At 33.3% G+C, this 19,085-nt stretch overlaps 1 protein-coding gene across 1 annotated transcript; it reads right to left on the reverse strand.

The window, feature by feature from the left end:
* Positions 1–5,313: 5,313 nt before the first annotated feature.
* Positions 5,314–16,428, reverse strand: LOC123673799 (lysosomal alpha-glucosidase-like). Its single transcript, XM_045608480.1, has 15 exons — positions 16,275–16,428; positions 14,991–15,311; positions 14,274–14,422; positions 13,763–13,937; positions 13,460–13,550; positions 12,626–12,864; positions 10,603–10,845; positions 8,828–9,141; positions 7,426–7,559; positions 6,874–7,025; positions 6,614–6,762; positions 6,207–6,288; positions 5,753–6,026; positions 5,502–5,644; positions 5,314–5,440 (listed from the first exon to the last, which is right to left on the reverse strand). The coding sequence occupies exons 1-15, from the start codon at positions 16,344–16,346 to the stop codon at positions 5,375–5,377; spliced, it is 2,604 nt and encodes an 867-aa protein (XP_045464436.1). The 5' UTR covers positions 16,347–16,428; the 3' UTR covers positions 5,314–5,374.
* Between the last annotated feature and the right edge of the window lie 2,657 nt (positions 16,429–19,085).

Genomic DNA, 19,085 nt, shown 5'->3' on the forward strand with positions numbered 1-19,085 from the left:
ACTAGAGTTATTAACTCTTGTATATCAGCTCTGTTCCTTAGAAAAGTAGTGAATTCCTCACGAGTTGGTGGATTGGAATTGGTTTGGCTTTTTCCCTTTCTCACGCTGAAACTTCATCCAGTTTAGTGGTGACTAAGATCCCAAAAATGAATATTTAATCCAAGATTGCTAATTGTTTAAACATAGAATCAATCAGGTTGCGTAATGTTTAAGAATATGAATATGTAATATAATAATGAATCAACTATAAGGTGTGTGAATAAGTCTTTCCCGTTTTTTTCAAATTTTGAGCCTTTATTGTGAAAAAATGGTTACAAATGAATTATTGAAAGTATTGGCCATCGCTAGCTACAACTTTTCCCCATCTTTCTGGCAACATACGAATCCCGTTGCGAAAAAATTCGACCGGTTTGGCCTCTATCCAGTCATCTACCCATTTTTTGGCTTCCTCGTAGGAATGGAAGTGCTGGTCAGCCAGGCCATGCGTCATCGATCTGAAGAGATGGTAATCAGACGGAGCAATGTCTGGACTATACGGCGGGTGGGGTAGGACTTCCCATTTGAGCGTTTCTAAGTATGTTTTCACCGGCTGTGCAACATGTGGGCGAGCATTGTCATGTTGCAAAATAACTTTGTCGTGCCTGTCGGAGTATTGTGGCCGTTTTTCTCGCAGTGCGCGGCTCAAACGCATCAATTGTCGTCGATAGACCTCGCCTGTGATCCTTTCATTCGGTTTCAGAAGCTCATAGTAAACCACACCTAGCTGGTCCCACCATAAACAGAGCATGAGCTTGGCGCCATGAATATTTGGCTTGGCCGTCGATGATGATGCATGGCCGGGTAGTCCCCATGATTTTTTTCGCTTCTGATTATCGTAACGGATCCACTTTTCATCGCAAGTCACGATACGATGCAGAAAACTCTTTCTTTTATGTCGCTGAAGCAGCTGTTCGCAAGTGAAAAAACGCCGTTCGACGTCTCTCAGCTTCAGTTCGTACGGCACCCAATTTCCTTGCTTTTGGATCATTCCCATGGCTTTCAAACGCTTGGAAATGGTTGTTCGGTCAACTCCCAATGCTTCAGCAAGTTCTTCTTGCGTTTGACACGAATCTTCATCAAGCAAAGTCGCCAATTCTTGATCTTCAAAGATTTGCGGCCGCCTGGAACGCTCCTTGTCTTCCACGTCGAAATCGCCACTTTTGAAGCGTCGAAACCATCCGCGAACACTTGAATCATCGACACAACCTTCTCCATAAGCTTCCTGAAGCAACCGATGCGCCTCGGCAGCAGATTTCTTCAAATTGAACCAATAAAGTGAAACTTCCCGCAAATGACGTCGACTCGGCTCAAATTTCGCCTTTTTCACGATTTCAAAAATTTATGATGCGAAAAAATTTCAACTAATGTGTTAGTGTGGAATTGTTGACAGATGAATAAGCTTTGATTATGACATATGTAACCATTAAATACTCGCACAGTATTGGTGGCGCCATCTCTTACAAAAAACGGGAAAGACTTATTCACACACCTGATAATATCAACTTTTTCAGAAAATGAGTGTAGAAAATATGTAATCAATTACAATGGATTATCAATTACAAAACCTATTATCCAGAATGAGATGACAGGAAAACATTCGAAACCTTCAACTCCCCCTAGTTCAGCTGTAAAAACAGTTGAAATTATTGCAAGAGATAATACAGAGATAATCAAAAATGATACAATTTCCAATAGGACAATTGAAAAAATTGAAAGTAGCATCTCGAATAAAAATGAATCTAAAATTGAGGAGCCCACAGTAAATGTATGGAAAAAATCATGGGCTAGTCTATTTGATAAAGATGTTGAAACAATATCGAATGAGAAAATAGACAATAAAATTAATGATTCACATGTAACATCTTTAAAACATACAAAAGTAGTCAAAAAAATAGATTCAGCCACTCATATGTTAGGAAGTGAGTTCAAAACCATATCTTTTTTTATATATTTATCTTACTTTCAACTAACAATTTGCTTACATCTACAGTAGATAATTATTTTACTTAGTTGAACCCATTTTACTCGATGAAAAGTGGAATGCTTTGGTTTTCACCTACAAATATCAGTGAAAATTCAAGTTTCTATCATGGTTAGTAATATTTTTTAATTTTCAGAATTTCTCTTTTCCCAAAAAGGGTAAATTGAAAAGTGCTTTTTTATGAGTAATTTTTTGTTATCGAACCTGTTACATAACAAATCCCAAGCAATAACGTAATTTCCAGCAGGAAATTGTAAATATTTTTAATATTAGCACGAGATATTAACAATGTACTTATCTAAATTATTTTGCTCATAAAAAACACAAGAGCAAATGAAAAAGTAGATAATCTGTTTACCGATTTCTATACTAGAATTTATCCCTGGGAAAAATCTTCCATGGTAGCAGTAGAGGAGGTTGGAAATACCCAGATGAATAAAGGAAATAAGAGAAATGAATAGATATTTTACACCCACAAAAAACAAAACAATGTTTAACAAATGAAAAAATCAATGTTCCTTCGATCTAATAATTGCCGCAAGACTTTTTCCATAACTTACTCTCTCAGGAAAATGACTCGAGAAACTGAAAATTGAAGAAATAGCACCTTTTCGAGAGTACTATGAACATTAACACAAATAATGGCGATAAAAACGTTTACTGCATATTTTGGATGAGGAAGAAGGGTTGAAGTCAATTCTTCTAAAGCTTCCATCCACTGTTCCCTTAATTTTTCATCCAATGGAAACTATGAATAAATATTTTCTTTACATATGAATGTCAAAAGGAATTGAAAGATATAAATACTCACAAATAAAACTTCAAGTTTTCGCCTTTTTCTAATCTCAACGTGAACACTGCACAAGAGTGAGGCATATTATTAAGAAGTTCTTGTAAAACTTCAAACACTGGCAACAATTTCAATTTGGTAATCGCAGATAAATTAACCTCAAGAAAAACGTGGTTTTCCGATGAATTTTCATCGAAGAAAAGAATAGGACAAAGGTACTTTCATTATCTTGCACCGCGCATATATGAGAAGATTCCTGAAGATCTAACAAAAATTAGAAATTACAAGCAGTTTAAAAAGAAAAGAAAATTTTGGATTATACAAAGAGGCGGCAAATATGCGGAAAAATTGATAAATCAAACGTAAAAAATAGATATGTAATAGTATAACCTATCCCGATTTATGACTAACCTGATTTCATACACTAACTGAGTTGAAATCTCACCCACTATATGATTTGTGAATTTATTTGAGTTGAAGATAATTTAACGGATTTGACATATATTACCCGATTTGACATATATTACCCGATTAGACATATATATTACCCGATTTGACATATATTACCGGATAAGACATATTTTGAAATGTATTTGTCTTGTGTTGTTCCATATCAGGGTTGATTAGAAAAAAGTTTAGTTGTGTACAACCACAGGTTAAAAATAAGAGAAAATGTTAATTTATAGTTACGCACAGGTAGTTAATTTTAGAATTGAAAACCTCTGTAACTCATTATGTTTATTTATGTTGAATAAACATTATCATCATCATATATCGCTACCTTCAACTGGGCAAGGTGTCGATACCAAAAAGCGAGAAGAGTATAGAGTGAATCGAGCGTACCTTTGGGATTCTCTTCATTGAAGAGTTATTTCCTTCATCAATAATTCCCTGATGAACATTTTTAAATTCTTCATCTTCTGGTTCTTGAATATGATTATCAACACAAATATTGTGTTGCACACAATATGCCAATATTATTGCTACTGCCCACTGTGAAACCTGCTGTTGGGTTTCTCTTCATTTGAGAGTTATTTCCTTCATCAATAATTCCCTGATGAACATTTGTAAATTCTTCATCTTTTGGTTCTTGAATGTGATTATCAACACAAATACTGTGTTGCACACAACATTCTAATATTATTGCAACTGCATACTGTGAAACCTACTGTTGGGTTTCTCTTCATTGAAGAGTTATTTCCTTCATCAATAATTCCCTGATAAACATTTGTAAATTCTTTATCTTCTGGTTCTTGAATGTGATTATTAACACAAATATTGTGTTGCACACAACATTCCAATATTATTGCTACTGTCTACTGTGAAACTTGCTGTTGGGTTTCTCTTCATTGAAGAGTTATTTCCTTCATCAATAATTCCCTGATAAACATTTGTTAATTCCTCATCTTCTGGTTCTTGAATGTGATCAACACATGATTATTATAGAATCTCCTATAAGAAAAAGGAATAAGGACAGTCCCTCACGTAGAAGTGCTAACCGTAGACACGTGTTTCGGGCTTTCGGTCCTCATCAGTACGGTGAAAAAGCGTTAGGAATAAAGGATAAAACACTAGTTTTTCATTTCTAGAGATATTAATTGAGCCTTATATCAGAAAATTAATTTTCTGAAACGCAGTTTTGTTTGTTGAAAACAGAGCAAATATTGATATAGCAATAATAAAGCAAGATAATGTTCATTGCTATTGGACAAACCTCTTGCAAATAAATAAAAAACTTGAAACCAAAGTTCACCCTTTTAGATGAGCAATATTAACTGTTGTTTTCCTATATTGAAAAATAATTTGAAATATAAGTTAACGGTCTTAAATTTCATTAGAGCCGACTAAAAATTTTCTGGCGGAAAAATGTATTTTGACGTTGGTCAACTGTTCAAATGTTCTCGCTTCTGATTGGTGCACATCTGGTAACTTGAAACTCTAAATGAGTGTTTTTTTTTAATTAATATTGTTATTTATTGAATTGTTTGTTTTTACTAATTGTTAATTGTATTTATGTAGTAGTATGGAGGTGAGAAGAGCGTTACATGCTGTTTATTTTATGATTGATTCAAAGTAGAATATTTCAACTAGAACAAATTTACTATTTCATCTACTTTGTGATATAGTTGTTATTTATACCTCAATTATTATTTTACCGTTTAATTTTCTGTGAATATGAGCTGAACTGATACCATATGTAATGATTATTTTGTAATTGTTATTATTTATTAAGAATTTTATATTAATTTGGTTATTTTTTCTAATCTGTCATAACAGTATGATCTTACTTGTATTTTTCTCCACTTGCCTGTTGTTTGTTGAAAATAAATGCTAAATAATAATGAGATAATTATGGAATTTTTTTATAGCTATAAGTACAGCAAATGAAACTTTTCAGAGAATGTCCCATACATGACAATTCTAGCTGATGGATTTGCATTTGGGAGATAACTTTATTCTTCATCTATTCTTATGGTTCACAAAATTGAAATGATTGACAATATTCAATTGAAAAATTTATTAATTTATTTTATAAAATAATAAGAATAATAATCATTTTAAAACTATGTCATGGGCCATGTCACTTTTGCTGGATAACTATCTATGCTCAAATTATCAATGAGAATGCTCTGTAAAAAAGTTTTGATAGAGATACAATTTTTACAGTTCATTGTTCAATTTTAAAATTACCTTATTGTTAACCCCATTTGATGAACCCAGGATCTCTACCGAGGTTATTTTTGGAAGACCTGTACTTCCTTTGTTCAAAGAAGTCAACTCCAATGTATTCTGTAGGGCATTTAATTCTAAGAGTGTATAATCAGATGAAACATCTGAAAAGAGAAATAATTTTTATTCAAAGGCTTTGAAATAATATTAGTTTCAGTCCATTAGATATTTGCTATAGTTCTTGTGATATTTACAATGTTTCATATACTCACCCAAACTCAGTCCATCATCCCAATACATATTTCCCTTGGCTTTACCATTTTCATCAAGTGCTACAAGTAATTTGATATCAGATTTTCTTACTTCTTCTGTTGTTGCAGCAGGAGATTGCATTGGAACTATCAAACCACCACGTAGGAAAAGTGGGATTGTGTCTCTATCCGTAGAAATGTTGAAGGACTCTCCTACACTTTCTAAAAGAGTTCTATTGTAAAAATTGTACCATCTTCCTTTAGGTAGATAAACCGATATAGATGATGGATTATCCTGAAATATGGATCATTTCATATAAATATGTAGGATTATTCCATGATAATTTTATACATTATAGGGAGTATCTGAAAAACTGGTTTCTGAAATACATTCATCTCTAAAAATTATTCAATTTACAATTGACGTAATTGGTTTCTCATATTTGTACATGAATGTATTGATTCATCAACTTACTTCAAGAACAGGAGCTATGAGTAAGGCTGAACCCCATAAGAAAGTAGTATCTATGTCATAAGTGTTTGGATCATTAGGGAACCTGGAAGACAGTAGACTTAAATGGAGAAAAATGAACGTACATATATGGTGATTGAATTGAAGAATCTGTACGTCGGTACGTTTATTATTTTTACTGTTATCAAAAGGTTGAAATCGTGGTAGAAAAATTCTCCAAGTTTATGTTTTTGGTAATTTAATTTGTACAAATAAAGAAAACACTTAAAAATATTACACGGTAGTTCTCAAGACGACATGAATACCAATGAAAATTTGAGGAATATATGTTGGAATTGGAAACAATGGTTTATTTTATTGGTATGGTGAGTAGGGAGCTTAGTGGAGTTTCATTGTAGATTCCTACTTACTCTACAACTAATGGACGGGCAACTGTAGTTCCTTCTTGACTTGCATACCAGAATAAGGTGTATAAATATGGCAACAAGCTGTATCTTACTCTGAGTGCCTTCAAGGATGATCTTACTACTTGTTCCCCCATAGCTACTGGATCTTGATCCTATTGAACATCAACATGAAATATATGAGTTAATGGAACACAACTATTCAAATTATCGTGCAAAAAATTCAGTTAAAATAAAAGAAATTATAAAGTATACCGAAAACCTACCCTCAGTTTTTCTGAATTATGATTTCTGGAAAATGGGTAAAAAGCACCGAGTTGCATCCATCTGTTGCATAATTCTTCTGTTGTGTTATCGTTGAAACCGCAAATGTCAGAGCCCATCAGAGGTACTCCGAATAAACTGAAATCCAAAAGGTCTGCGAAAAAACTCGAAATTAGCAGACATTAAGAGAATGTTTATATTGGAAGGAGATTATGAATAATAACAATGTATTGATAAAGCTGTTTTTGCTAGTGTTAAAGAGCAATCATACCTACAGTATTTATTAGGTTAATTTTCAAAATGAGTTTTTTTCATTGTGGATTACTTTTAATTGATTTCAAATTGTCTCAGAATTGCCTAAATTTTAATGGACTTGAATTTGAACTCTGCAACTGAAATGAAATCTTTGTCGCTGAAGACTTGGGTTCAAGTTCATAGAGATCTTATTTTTTTATTTTCTCTAATGATTAGGATTCCCAATTCTGCCAGGAAATAGTGAACAATTGTTTAAAATTTGCAGTATTTATTTTGATGCTTTCAATTTGGAGACTCACGTGGAATACTGTAACGTAGTTCATCCCAGGTAGAATAAACATCTCCACCCCAATGTCCTCCATATCTTCCTTGTCCAGCAAATGTTGAACGGGATATGATGAAAGATCTCTCCCCCAATATTTCACTGAGAGCTCTGTTGCCAGGAAATATTCAATGAGTCCAAAAATATGAATTACATTTAATAATAAAAAACCCTAGCATTGAAATAAACATAGCAGTTAATTCCTAAGAATTTTATATCTCCATTCAATGAATTTAAGAATTCAATTGAATTCAGCAAATTACAAAAAAATATTTGTGGACTAACATACACAAAATCAAAGTGGTTCATAACCACTTTTTTTTCGAAAAGTAGGTATTTACAACATTTTCTTCTATCTTCGGTAGACCAGCGGAAACATACAGGATGTTCCAAATTAAGTCGGCACCATTGCCAACTCCGTTATGATTGATGCTACGATTTCGATTGATTGGGCAAACTGGTAGCATTTTTAGTGGCCTTCCCGATGCCGAAAACAAACAAAAATTGACAGTCGCGTTGTCATAATATTTCATGAAATGATATTTTTTTCAATGGAACACCCTATATTTTCTCATGCATTTCGATTCGTAATAACATTCTCAACAACAAAGCTCTTATCACTTTTCTTCCTAAAGTGGAAAATGAGTGACTTATTTGGAAATATTTATTTATTTCACTAGTACAGAAAATTCATTTGTTTTGGCGAATAAAACCTCATGATTGTCCAAATACCCACTTTTTGTACTTATACGAATGACAATCTTATGTTACTAATAACAAAATAAGACAGTGAAAAGAAAAAATTGCGTTGGAAAGTGAACTCGTGAAACCAGTGATCATCATGTCGCACCACTCAATTGACACCACTAAACTATTTGGTATTAATATTCATATACAAAACGATAATATCCATCTTAAAGCCAATAGGCTAGCCGCATATTCATTTTGTGAATCAATAGTGTCAATAGAAGGGCTCAAATATGTGTTCAACAAGAAGGCGGTGTTTTTGAACATTTACTCGATATTTTATATCGCTTTGTCAAATCCGTTTGTTATAAATGTTTCCTATTAATACAACTGTCTTATTTTCACCACGAAAAAAAGTCAAATGAGCTTTCTTGTTGTTAATGTTATTACGAATCGAAATGCATGAAAAATTGTAAGGTGTTCCATTGAAAAAAATATCATTTTATGAAATATTATGACAACGCGACTCTCAATTTTTTTTGTTTTTGGCGTCGAGAAGGCAACTAATAATGCTTCCAGTTTGCCCATTTAATCGACATCGTAGCAGCAATAATAACGGAGTTGGCAATGGTGCCGCCTTAATTTGGAACACCCTGTATAGTTAGGTAATCGAAAAAAAAGTAGTTCCTTACCTGCTAGTTATATTAGCTTCACTTATCCCATATAAATTATGGACGTCGTAATGAACACCTAAATGTTGTTTTGCCGTCATGCATAATGTCTTTTCTTGAAGAGTTCCTCCTTCTGTATGCAGCTGATACATTGGATGATCTAGATCGCTATCTGGACAACCATAAGGGAATTCCGAATTGGACACTTCATTCATATCGATCCAAGCTCCATCGAAAGGCACAACATCATGAAATTGTTTCAGCATTTCTTTCCAATAAGTGTAAGCGTTGGGATGCGTGAAATCTGGAAACACCGTTGAAACCAAATTCCAAACCTACGAGTGATACTTTTTTGAGAATTATCAAATAAACAGGTTGAATTATTAGATCTGAATTTCAGATGAGTAATTTTTCAGCACATTTTAAGACGAAAAATTCATAACATTTGTCCGAAAAAGCTTCGTTAGTAAAATACTTATTTTACTTTATTAAGTTTCATCTTTAAAGACAAAAATATTCCTCTACACTTAAAACGCAAAACCTACGACAGCTGTATGTTACCACTGGCAACTTATGGTCTAGAAACTATGGCAATAACGAAAAAAGTGGCAGATAAACTGAGAGTAACTCAAAGGGCCATGGAAAGGATTATGCTGGGTATAAGCTTGAGGGATAGAATTCCGAACACCGAAATACGAAAAAAGACCAGGGTAACTGACATTATGAGTAGAATAGCGATACTTAAGTGGCAGTGGGTGGCACATGTTACAAGGCAGAGTGTGGAGAGATGGTCACACAAAGTGACGTTTTGGAGACCTGGAGAGACAAAAGGAAGCATAGGAAGACCGAGAAAAAGATGAATAGACGACATAGTCGATGTAGCCGGCAAGCAATGGATGAGAACAGCAAAAGACAGAGAAGCATGAAAAAACTATAAGAGGCTATGTCCGACACTGGATGAAAGAGGGCTGAAGAAGAAGTAAAATACTTGGGGTATGGTCCGTATATCGACGAGAATTTCAGAACGGTTTCAGGTAAGCTGCTTCGTATATAACTCAGAGTAATAAACATAGATAGAAGGAGAATATGTCATTTTCAGTAAGCAAATTTTGTCCCCAATATGAACAATCAAATTTGACATGAAGCGCGCGGAAATGAAAATATATCAGTAATATTTCACTCAATTCGCGATTGTCTTCTTATGCACCATAATGAATCAATATTTCATACTAACTCAGAATGTATTGAAAAAATACCTATTTATATCAGAAATTCAGAAAACAAACTTCAAGCGCGCCAAACGACGTGAAACAACCGATGACACTAGGAGAGCAAACGTTGTCAAACCTTGGATTTCAGAAGGTAGATACAGAAAATAATGAATATTTGCTCATTATAAATTCGACAATTAGGAAAAATAACGGATTCCAAATATTCAAATTTGCATATTTAATCGGGAATCACTCAAATAAATATTTTTCATTCAATATAATATACATTCATAACGATATATTAAAATTGTGGATTTGAAAATATATCACAATCCGACAACGTAATCTAACCATGTTGGGGACATGAAAAATTGCGTATACTTCCTCTATATCTATGTTTATTACTATATGGTATACAAGGATCGCTTGCCCCTAGTCTTTAGTTAAAGAAAATTTTGCCCTGACAGAAATTTGGAAGTTAGTAATGGTTAATCTTTTGCAACTTGTAAACAACTAAAAGTTTTTAATTGCTCTGAAGCTTATTTTTCGTTGTCATTCTTTGAGATGATTCTCGTTCGATTTTACCTTTCCTATGAAAATTTGATCCGTGGTATTCTTGACGAAAACATCTAATTCGACTCCCCTGTCATAAGGAGGGTAGGAACCAAGTTCTTCTGATCCACTCACGCCAGGATCTATCAAAATGACGTATCTTCTCCCTTGCCTATGGAGATCTTGTACAAATTCTGGAAGGCCAGCGAAGGCAGTTTTGTTGATTGTGAAATCGTTGTGCTTATCCATATAGTCCAAATCATTCCATTGAACCTCCTGGAGAAATGAATAAGTGAAATAAAAACGTGAAGGAAAATAAACTAAGTAGATATTACAATAGTTTCAACTTTCATTGAATGGATGGAAGTACTTTACGAGTTTTTTTTTAATTCAAATGAAATTGTTGTAATGGTTTGTTGTAAGTTTTTTTTTTACGAATAGAGGTATACCATACATGAACTCTTGCGAAAAACGAAAAGTTACCAAAATATTTTTTTTTATCCGCGAATAAAAATACTAGAACTTAGATTATTTTTTGAAGAAATTATGTAAAATATCTTATTTCGTTTCAAACTCAGCTGCCACGTGGTGGTCTTTCCCCTTAAAGTCCGTGTAATAAATAGTGCGCTGGCTGATCTACCAAGCTAATAAAACTATCGGGTGTTTTTTTTCGAGGTATATAGCTTTAAGTTGCCATTACTGTTCAAGATGGAGACCGATTTAACAGCTGTCAAGTGATTTATTCTGAGTTTGGTTTGGCAATTCATCATGAATAGACTCACGCCTGAACAACGCTTGCAAATAGTGCAATTTTATTTCGAAAATAATGGTTCTGTGCGGAATACGTATCGCGTACTACGTCCGTTTTATCGTCGACAAAATCGTCCATCTGAGCAGTTAATTCGATTAACCATGGAACGTTTTCGCACCACGTTTACTAACTCGTATTCTCAGAGACGCCGTACGGTGCGTACAGAAGAAGCTATTGCTGCTGTAGAGCGTAGCATTGAGGAAGACCCGTATGAGTCTATCCTCCATCGAGCACCGGAATTGGATGTGTGTCCATCCACTTTATGGAAGATTTTGCGGAAGGATCGTGGTTTGCGTGCTTACAAAATCCAACTAGTGCAAGAATTGAAGCCAAACGATCATCAAGTAAGGCGTTGATTCGTCGAATGGGCCCAAAATGAGATTGCCGTTGTTCCCGATTTTCATAAGCGAATTTTGTTTAGCGATGAAGCGCACTTCTGGTTGAATGGCTACGTCAACAAACAAAACTGCCGCATTTGGAGTGAAGCTAATCCTCAAGTGTATGTCGAAACACCGTTACATCCAGAAAAACTGACTGTTTGGTGCGCTCTATGGGCTGGTGGAATCATTGGTCCGTACTTCTTCAAAAACGATGATGGCTAGAACGTTACAGTCAATGGTGATTGGTATAGTATAGAGCCATGATTACTAACTTTTTCATTCCTGAATTGAACAACCATGATGTCCAGGAGCTGTGGTTCCAACAAGAAGGTGCAACATGTCACAAAGCTCGTGCCACAATCGATTTATTGAAAGACACGTTTGGTGACCGCCTAATTTCACGTTTTGGACCTGTGAATTGGCCTCTAAGATCTTGTGATTTAACACCGCTAGACTACTTTCTGTGGGGCTATGTAAAGTCATTGGTCTATGCGGATAAGCCACAAACCCTTGATCATTTGGAAGACAACATTCGACGTGTTATTGCCGATATACGGCCACAAATGTTGGAAAAGGTCATCGAAAATTGGACGTCCAGATTGGACTACATCCGAGCCAGCCGTGGCGGTCATATGCCAGAAATCTTATTTAAAATGTAATGCCACAAGATTATCTTCCGGATAAATAAAATTCATGTCAATCGAATAATCCATCGTTGTTTTATTGCAATTTTAAGTTCTATAGCTCTGAAAAAAACACCCTTTACAAAGCGCATAGTTCAATGGAGCTTACTCACAAAATGGGTAGGTCCGAAGATTCGGTAGATCATTTGAATTTAAGGAGCAAACGCTCCTTAAGAACTTACCACAGGTATCCCAGCGTCCAAATTTCTCTGCAGAACTTTTTTGGTTGTCTCCAAATCGTTTATACCCCATCTGCACAAATGGAATCCTAAACTCCAGAAAGGTGGCATCTTGGGTTTACCTACTACCTCTTGATATTGTTTCAGTACATCAGATGGTGTAGGTCCAAGAAAAACATAAAAATCGAGAATTCCACCGATTGCTCTGTAGGTGAGTGCCGGTGAAGGTTGGAGTATCAACTCTGAAACAAAAATTGTTAATGTAGTGACTCTTTGCAAGTTCGAGAGATGGAGTCATTGGCTGTGCATCTCTCGAAAGAGATCAGAAGATATAACATGTTTCTTTAACTAAATTTTTAGGTTTCCTAATTAACATCAACAAGTTTTCATCCCAATGGCAATATTGAGCTAAATTTGTTTTGAATATCCGTTAAATGTCATTAGCTTATGAGGTATGATAATTTGACTATCGGTATTGGTCAAATTTTCATGATTTGAAAGTTCTCTGTCATTTCCTGGATATCTAAAACAAATGTAGCTCAATATTACCATTGGGATGAAAACTTGCTTTCAATTAGGAAACCACACAATTTAGGTAAGTATAGTAGGAACATGTGATATCATCTGAGAGGAAATTAAATTTATTTTAATACATCTTATGATGAGGTCAATCCACTTGAAAAAAAAATGCACTTTTTATCATTATGTATATCCCTCTTTTATATTATATATGTCTCGCTGAAGCCTGTGATTTCGAATAACTCTGTATGAGACAAAACATTTTTTTTTGAGTTCTAGAGTTAAAATGCAATGTTTCCTCATAAATTGTACACCTACCTAATCCATTACTGTTTTTCAAAAATACGCCATTCGCATTAGATGTGTCTTCCACTAGTAAATAAAATGGATGAGTACCATAGATATTGACCTGCAATTAAGAAACTTAATATTCAATGCAAAAGAAAATATAAATAATGTAAAAATTATGTTATATGATAGGAACCAAGTACTCGAGTAAATTGAAGATTGGAATTACAAGAATTATAAACATTTGCTGAATAATTTTTGTCGAATTAAATCTAAAATATCTTTCAGTAGGTACCCAAGTAGTTTTATGTGAATTTTTTTTTGTTCACTTACGTGATCTTGAGGTGCTGTGTCATGATTGAATAAGGTGATTCTGTTCCAGTCAGTGGACAGTTTCAAATGTTTCCTCTGCTCTCCAAGTCCATAAATATTTGATGATGGAAGTTTAGTCGTAATTTGCAAAAATTGATTGGAATAAATGAAATTCGACAAATCTGATACATCGAATCTGAAAAGTGAGAGTTGTATTCAATAGTCAATATTTATGAGAAGGTAAGTAATCATTTTATCGTCAATCTTTACTTTTGAGAAGAGAAAAGGTAAATCTTATTTACTGTACTCTTTTGCATTGTATTACTAAGGTATATTTTCAGAATTATACTGTGCTGTATTTTATTTGTTGATTTTAAAATTTTTTTTTGGAATGAGTATATCTCGACTGCATTTGAAAAATTTATTGATATTTTTCATCTGGAATAATATTTTACGCATTCAATGATATCTCAAGAAATTATGCTGTCCGATTGTTATACTGTAGGTAATGTTTGTTATACATATAGCTTACACGCTGGTATTGTCTGATCTTCTCACTATTTTGAATCCTTGTTTATCATCTCCAAGAACGAATTTGTAAAGAGGATTTTCTGTTTTTGGAGTTGGTAAATTAACCTCTGGGAATGGTGTCTCGAATCTTTGTCGGTTTGGATCAATGATCTGAAAAAAAATATCAAATGACTATCCACGAATTTCAGTTTTTCATCAACATTAAAATAAATAATTATACTACAAATTGGATGGGAAATTAGGATTTTTAAACTAGAATGCGTTTTAGATTTTTCTATATCCGTCTATAGCTAGTAGGCTGATCAACTTAGCTGACAGATCCACCTAGCCGACAGATTCACTTATTCCACACGTCTAACCAAGCCAACTTGATTAAATTTGAATATAATGTATACAAGTTATAACCCCAACCATTCTACGCCAAAGTTACCCTGCTCCGCTATGGAGGTGGTGGGTATATATGGCAGGGACCTTTGAGTTTGATGATGAGTGGTCCAGGGATGAAACACCACCACCCTAGGAAAGTGCACACTAAAAAATTGGTTGAGTAGCACAACCAATATAGAATCTTTAGCTATATGTTTTATTTGATTCATCTTAATTGGACGATCTACAAGAACACGTGGAATTTAGTAGTAATTCTTCATTTCAAAAAAATAAAATATAAGAATATCAACTACGGCTTATCCCAAAATTTCTAATAAAAAATAATACTAACCTTCAATCTTAAGGTAGTGTCACTTTGATAGGTTACAATCAATTGAATGACAGACACATCACTTGGATAAGGAGATTTCGAAGATCTTTCCAAAAATGCATTTATTCCATCAGGAATCTCTGTGACATTCGTGAACTTATAAGATTCAGCTTTTGGTTGGTAGAAGCAATAGGGAAGACCTTTCACTGATTCATTTGGTTCTATCCAACAGCAACCTCTAGCTTCACATTCTTCTTGATTTGCATTTGTTTGAGGATAACAGTCTAGTCTTTCATTCTCGGGAACATTTGCACATTGTGGAACATCGACTATTTGCGGAATCTAGTAATAAACATTGAAAAAAAAAAGTGAATGAATGAAACAATACAAGCAATAGAAACAGTGGAAGTTCATCTTTTCAAAAATGAAGAAGAAAAAATTGTCAAATCGGTTGATTCATCTGAGTATAATTTTTCAGATTTTCCTTCTTGTGTATGAGAAATATGTTAGATATTTTACTGATTTTCTAGCATATTGTCAAGAAATATATGGTTGAAAACTTATTCATGTTTTTCATTATAAGAAAGTGATTGGCAGCTCATGTGAGAACTTTTACGACTAGTTATAAAAATAATTAGTATGTTTATCATACAATAACACTTACACTATGAGGACAATTCTCAAGATAACGATGTTTTTCTGATCAAAAAAAGTAGAGCATTAGCTTGCGATATATTATTGCAAAATATCACATGGAGTATTGACTTGATCTCTTGAAAAATATTGCGGAGTTTGCTACCAATCTTTGTACAATAATATAAATTTATACTCGTATCAGATTCATTCAACCAGAAAAATAACATGATTCACTTTGTTATTATAAATAGACCTATCATATTGAATAATCAATATGAACCAAGTTTTAATTTTGTGGATTTATTCATGGGATAATATTTGACATCGCTTGCAGTAGAACTTGATTTATTGTTGAACAAAGTAATAATATAAAATAAATTCATACAAAAATATAGTCAATTATGATTTTGTCAAATCTGGAATTAGAACCATAAATATTTGAATACTCAAGGTTGAGGTCATGTGTAAACAATTACGTCAAACAGAAAGAATTTTAGTATTGTAGGTATATGAGCAGAATTCATATAACATTTTCTTGGTTGATATTTGGAATTTTTTACAATTTGTACGAGAAGTGAAATTTTTTTGAATGTTTTTCTCATTCAGTTCATCTTGAGAAATCGAAATATTCACAGAATTTGTGAAATTCAAAACAAAACAATAACTTACATTTATCGCTAGTGTTTCACTCATATAAAAAACAATGAAAAGAAAAATAAATCTCCTTTTGAGGACTTTCATTATGATGTGGATGGAACAAACTTGTACGGCATCTAGTGTGAATGTAATATATAACAAAAGCTGTCATACTAAACTATCTATATTGAGATTTTATCGCTATCTAATGAAAACAATCTCTTACATACATAATGAAGAATAATGCAACGACAACATCCATTAATTTTTCATTGAATTCAGTACTTAATCGATATATTTATCAATTAATTGATTTTTCAAGAACACTCACATTGAAATGTTTCCCGATAAATTTGTCACGCGAACGTTTGTTTATTATTGATATCTCAGATCTAACTAATCGTTTAAAACAAAAAATAACACTTCCCGATCCCATTCAATTTTTCAAATCTTAAATTTTGCATTTCACAATTCAAGAATTAAATTAAAAATTCGCACGGTCATGTTTAAGTATTGACCGAAAAATAAAAATGATTGAAATGAGAAGAAACCTTGCAAAAAACACTTTAATTTATCAAACTTTGTGTAAAAAAAATGAAAATATTAACTTGGATGGATTATCGATTATTTCAACTTCGAATGCACCCACGCCCAACCCTGGTTAATTTGATATAAAAAATTTTCTGTGCAATAAAATAAAATTATTCAATACATAGGTACTTCTAGAAATTAGGATTTTTCGGTAGAAGTAGAAAATGCTGCCCTCCAATATTTAATGCCGCTTCGGCCAAAATCGTTTTGTTTTTTCCTGAGAAAAATTACATTCCTTTTAGTTTTTTATATAAATACATTTATGTAAGTGTGTAATATTTTTTTATCATAATAAATTCTATTATTTTTTCAATGTGGCTCCAGCTTTTAGATTTCTGAAACTACCAAAAATCTGCCAATCAATTTCATAGAAATGTGAGAAAACTACCAACAAAGTCACACTGGCGAATGCTTCAGTCTCTTGACGCTCGAGGAATCCCCTTATTTAGTCTAAGCGCGCACGAGATTGCAGAAATATATGCATATCAAGCTCTAGTAATATTCAGTAGCTTGATATCAAGTCAAGCAATAAATATCTGAAATCAAGTCAAGTCAAGCTCAAAAATGTGATTTTTCACCGGCTTGATTTTCAGGTCAAGTAGTTGGTTAAAATGTCAAGCTACTTGGTTTGATGAATCCCTAGATTTATCACTTTGAAAATGAGCCTTTAAATGATATATTCCACATGTCATACATAATTAATAAAAAAAAAGATCAACATTATGACCTACTTTCAAATCATCATCAAAATTCCTTTTTTCATAAACATTTTGAAAGATAGCAATCAATCATATCACTCCAAAAAAACGGTAGCATCGATGGTAGAATTTATCTTTAATTGAAATCTAGGTTATTCAAAATCGAACAAGTAGGTATTGAATAAATTCATCACTGATAAAGATATAAACGAGATTTCGCTAATTTCACATTAAAATTTAACGTTCAGAACAGGAAATTTAAATATTTATGGTTTCCGAGCAAATGAACTTTGTTGACGCAGTAAAATACTCTGTCAATGGGTGTAGCACTATGCTCATTCTCATTTCTCATGCTCATCGCTTCTAGAAAATTAACAGCGTATATTCGAAAGAGCTGCAGTTAAGATGAAACTTTTCCTTTCCCAATATAAATATCTACTAATTGGAAATTTTATGAAAATCAAACTACATAATAGATTGCCAATTTTGTGGCACTGGGAATTTCACATTTATGTTATTATTATTATTATTGTTATGGAACCATTTAGGACACAATACGAATATCCATTCAAATGTTCCTCATCGGATTAAAAAAAAATCCAAATTAAAAGTCTTAAGATTTTCGCATTTGTCGTGGTCAACACCTAGGTATATTTTAGTTTGTTTTCTGAATTTCTGATATATTTTCGTATTTATTTTAATATATTTTGAGTTAATATGAAACGTTGATTCACTATGGGACATAAGAAGTGCGTTCTTTGTAGATAAACTTGAGGATTGAGTGGAATATCGCATCACTGATATGTTTTCATTTCCGCGCGCTTCACGTCAAATTTGAACGTTCATGTTGGGGACAAAATTTGCTCACTGAAAATGACATATGCTCCCTTTATCTATGTTTATTACTCTGAGGTTTTTTTGTAATGAATTTTTTATGATTCTGGTAACGCGATTTACAAGGAATTCCACGTGCTGTTTGTAGTTTTTACATCTGAATGCGAAATTTCATCTCGATTAAAACTTGAGATCGAGAAGTGACGATACGTTCGTTGCTGTTTTAAAAATGGATAAACTGTTTCTTGTTGAAAAAAATACTGTGCAAGCGAAGCAATGATTTGGCGAAAATCCCGAAAACTCATTTGAAATTCAGCTATACCTACTAACTGTTTGAACAATGATTTGAATAATGGAATTCAAATGATATTTGCATTTCGGCTTAAACTGCTATTTCTAATTGGCCTTATATTTTATAGGATGTCCGTTTGAATTGCAAATTGTAGATTGTGTGGAAAACTGGTCTCCCCAGATGTTTCAAGCTTTGTTAACAAAAAGATTTAGAGTATTACTTGTTATATCAAGGTATCGAATCCATAACGAGAAGGACTAGGTGAGGATATACAGGGTGATTCACCGCGATGGCACAAATTCTAACTGTTTGGAATAGTCAGTGACTTCCGGAAAGCACAGAAAGAAAACAAAATTCGATGTTTTGATAACTTAATTTTACACTTTATGAATTGTAATTAATTGTTCGTTGGGATTGTTGAGAAATCTA

Source organism: Harmonia axyridis, chromosome 2 (genome assembly GCF_914767665.1).
Source record: "Harmonia axyridis chromosome 2, icHarAxyr1.1, whole genome shotgun sequence".
In the NCBI taxonomy this organism is placed as follows: Eukaryota; Metazoa; Arthropoda; class Insecta; order Coleoptera; family Coccinellidae; genus Harmonia; species Harmonia axyridis.

What these genes read in the sequence shown, in the direction of transcription:
- LOC123673799 (XM_045608480.1), bottom strand. Translation starts at nt 16,346, where the DNA reads ATGAAAGTCCTCAAAAGGAGATTTATTTTTCTTTTCATTGTTTTTTAT. An exon ending in ACACTACCTTAAGATTGAAG is followed by an intron (nt 14,423 to 14,990) that starts GTTAGTATTATT and finishes ATTTTTTTTCAG; the next exon opens with ATCATTGATCCAAACCGACA. An exon ending in TGGACGCTGGGATACCTGTG is followed by an intron (nt 10,846 to 12,625) that starts GTAAGTTCTTAA and finishes TCATTTCTCCAG; the next exon opens with GAGGTTCAATGGAATGATTT.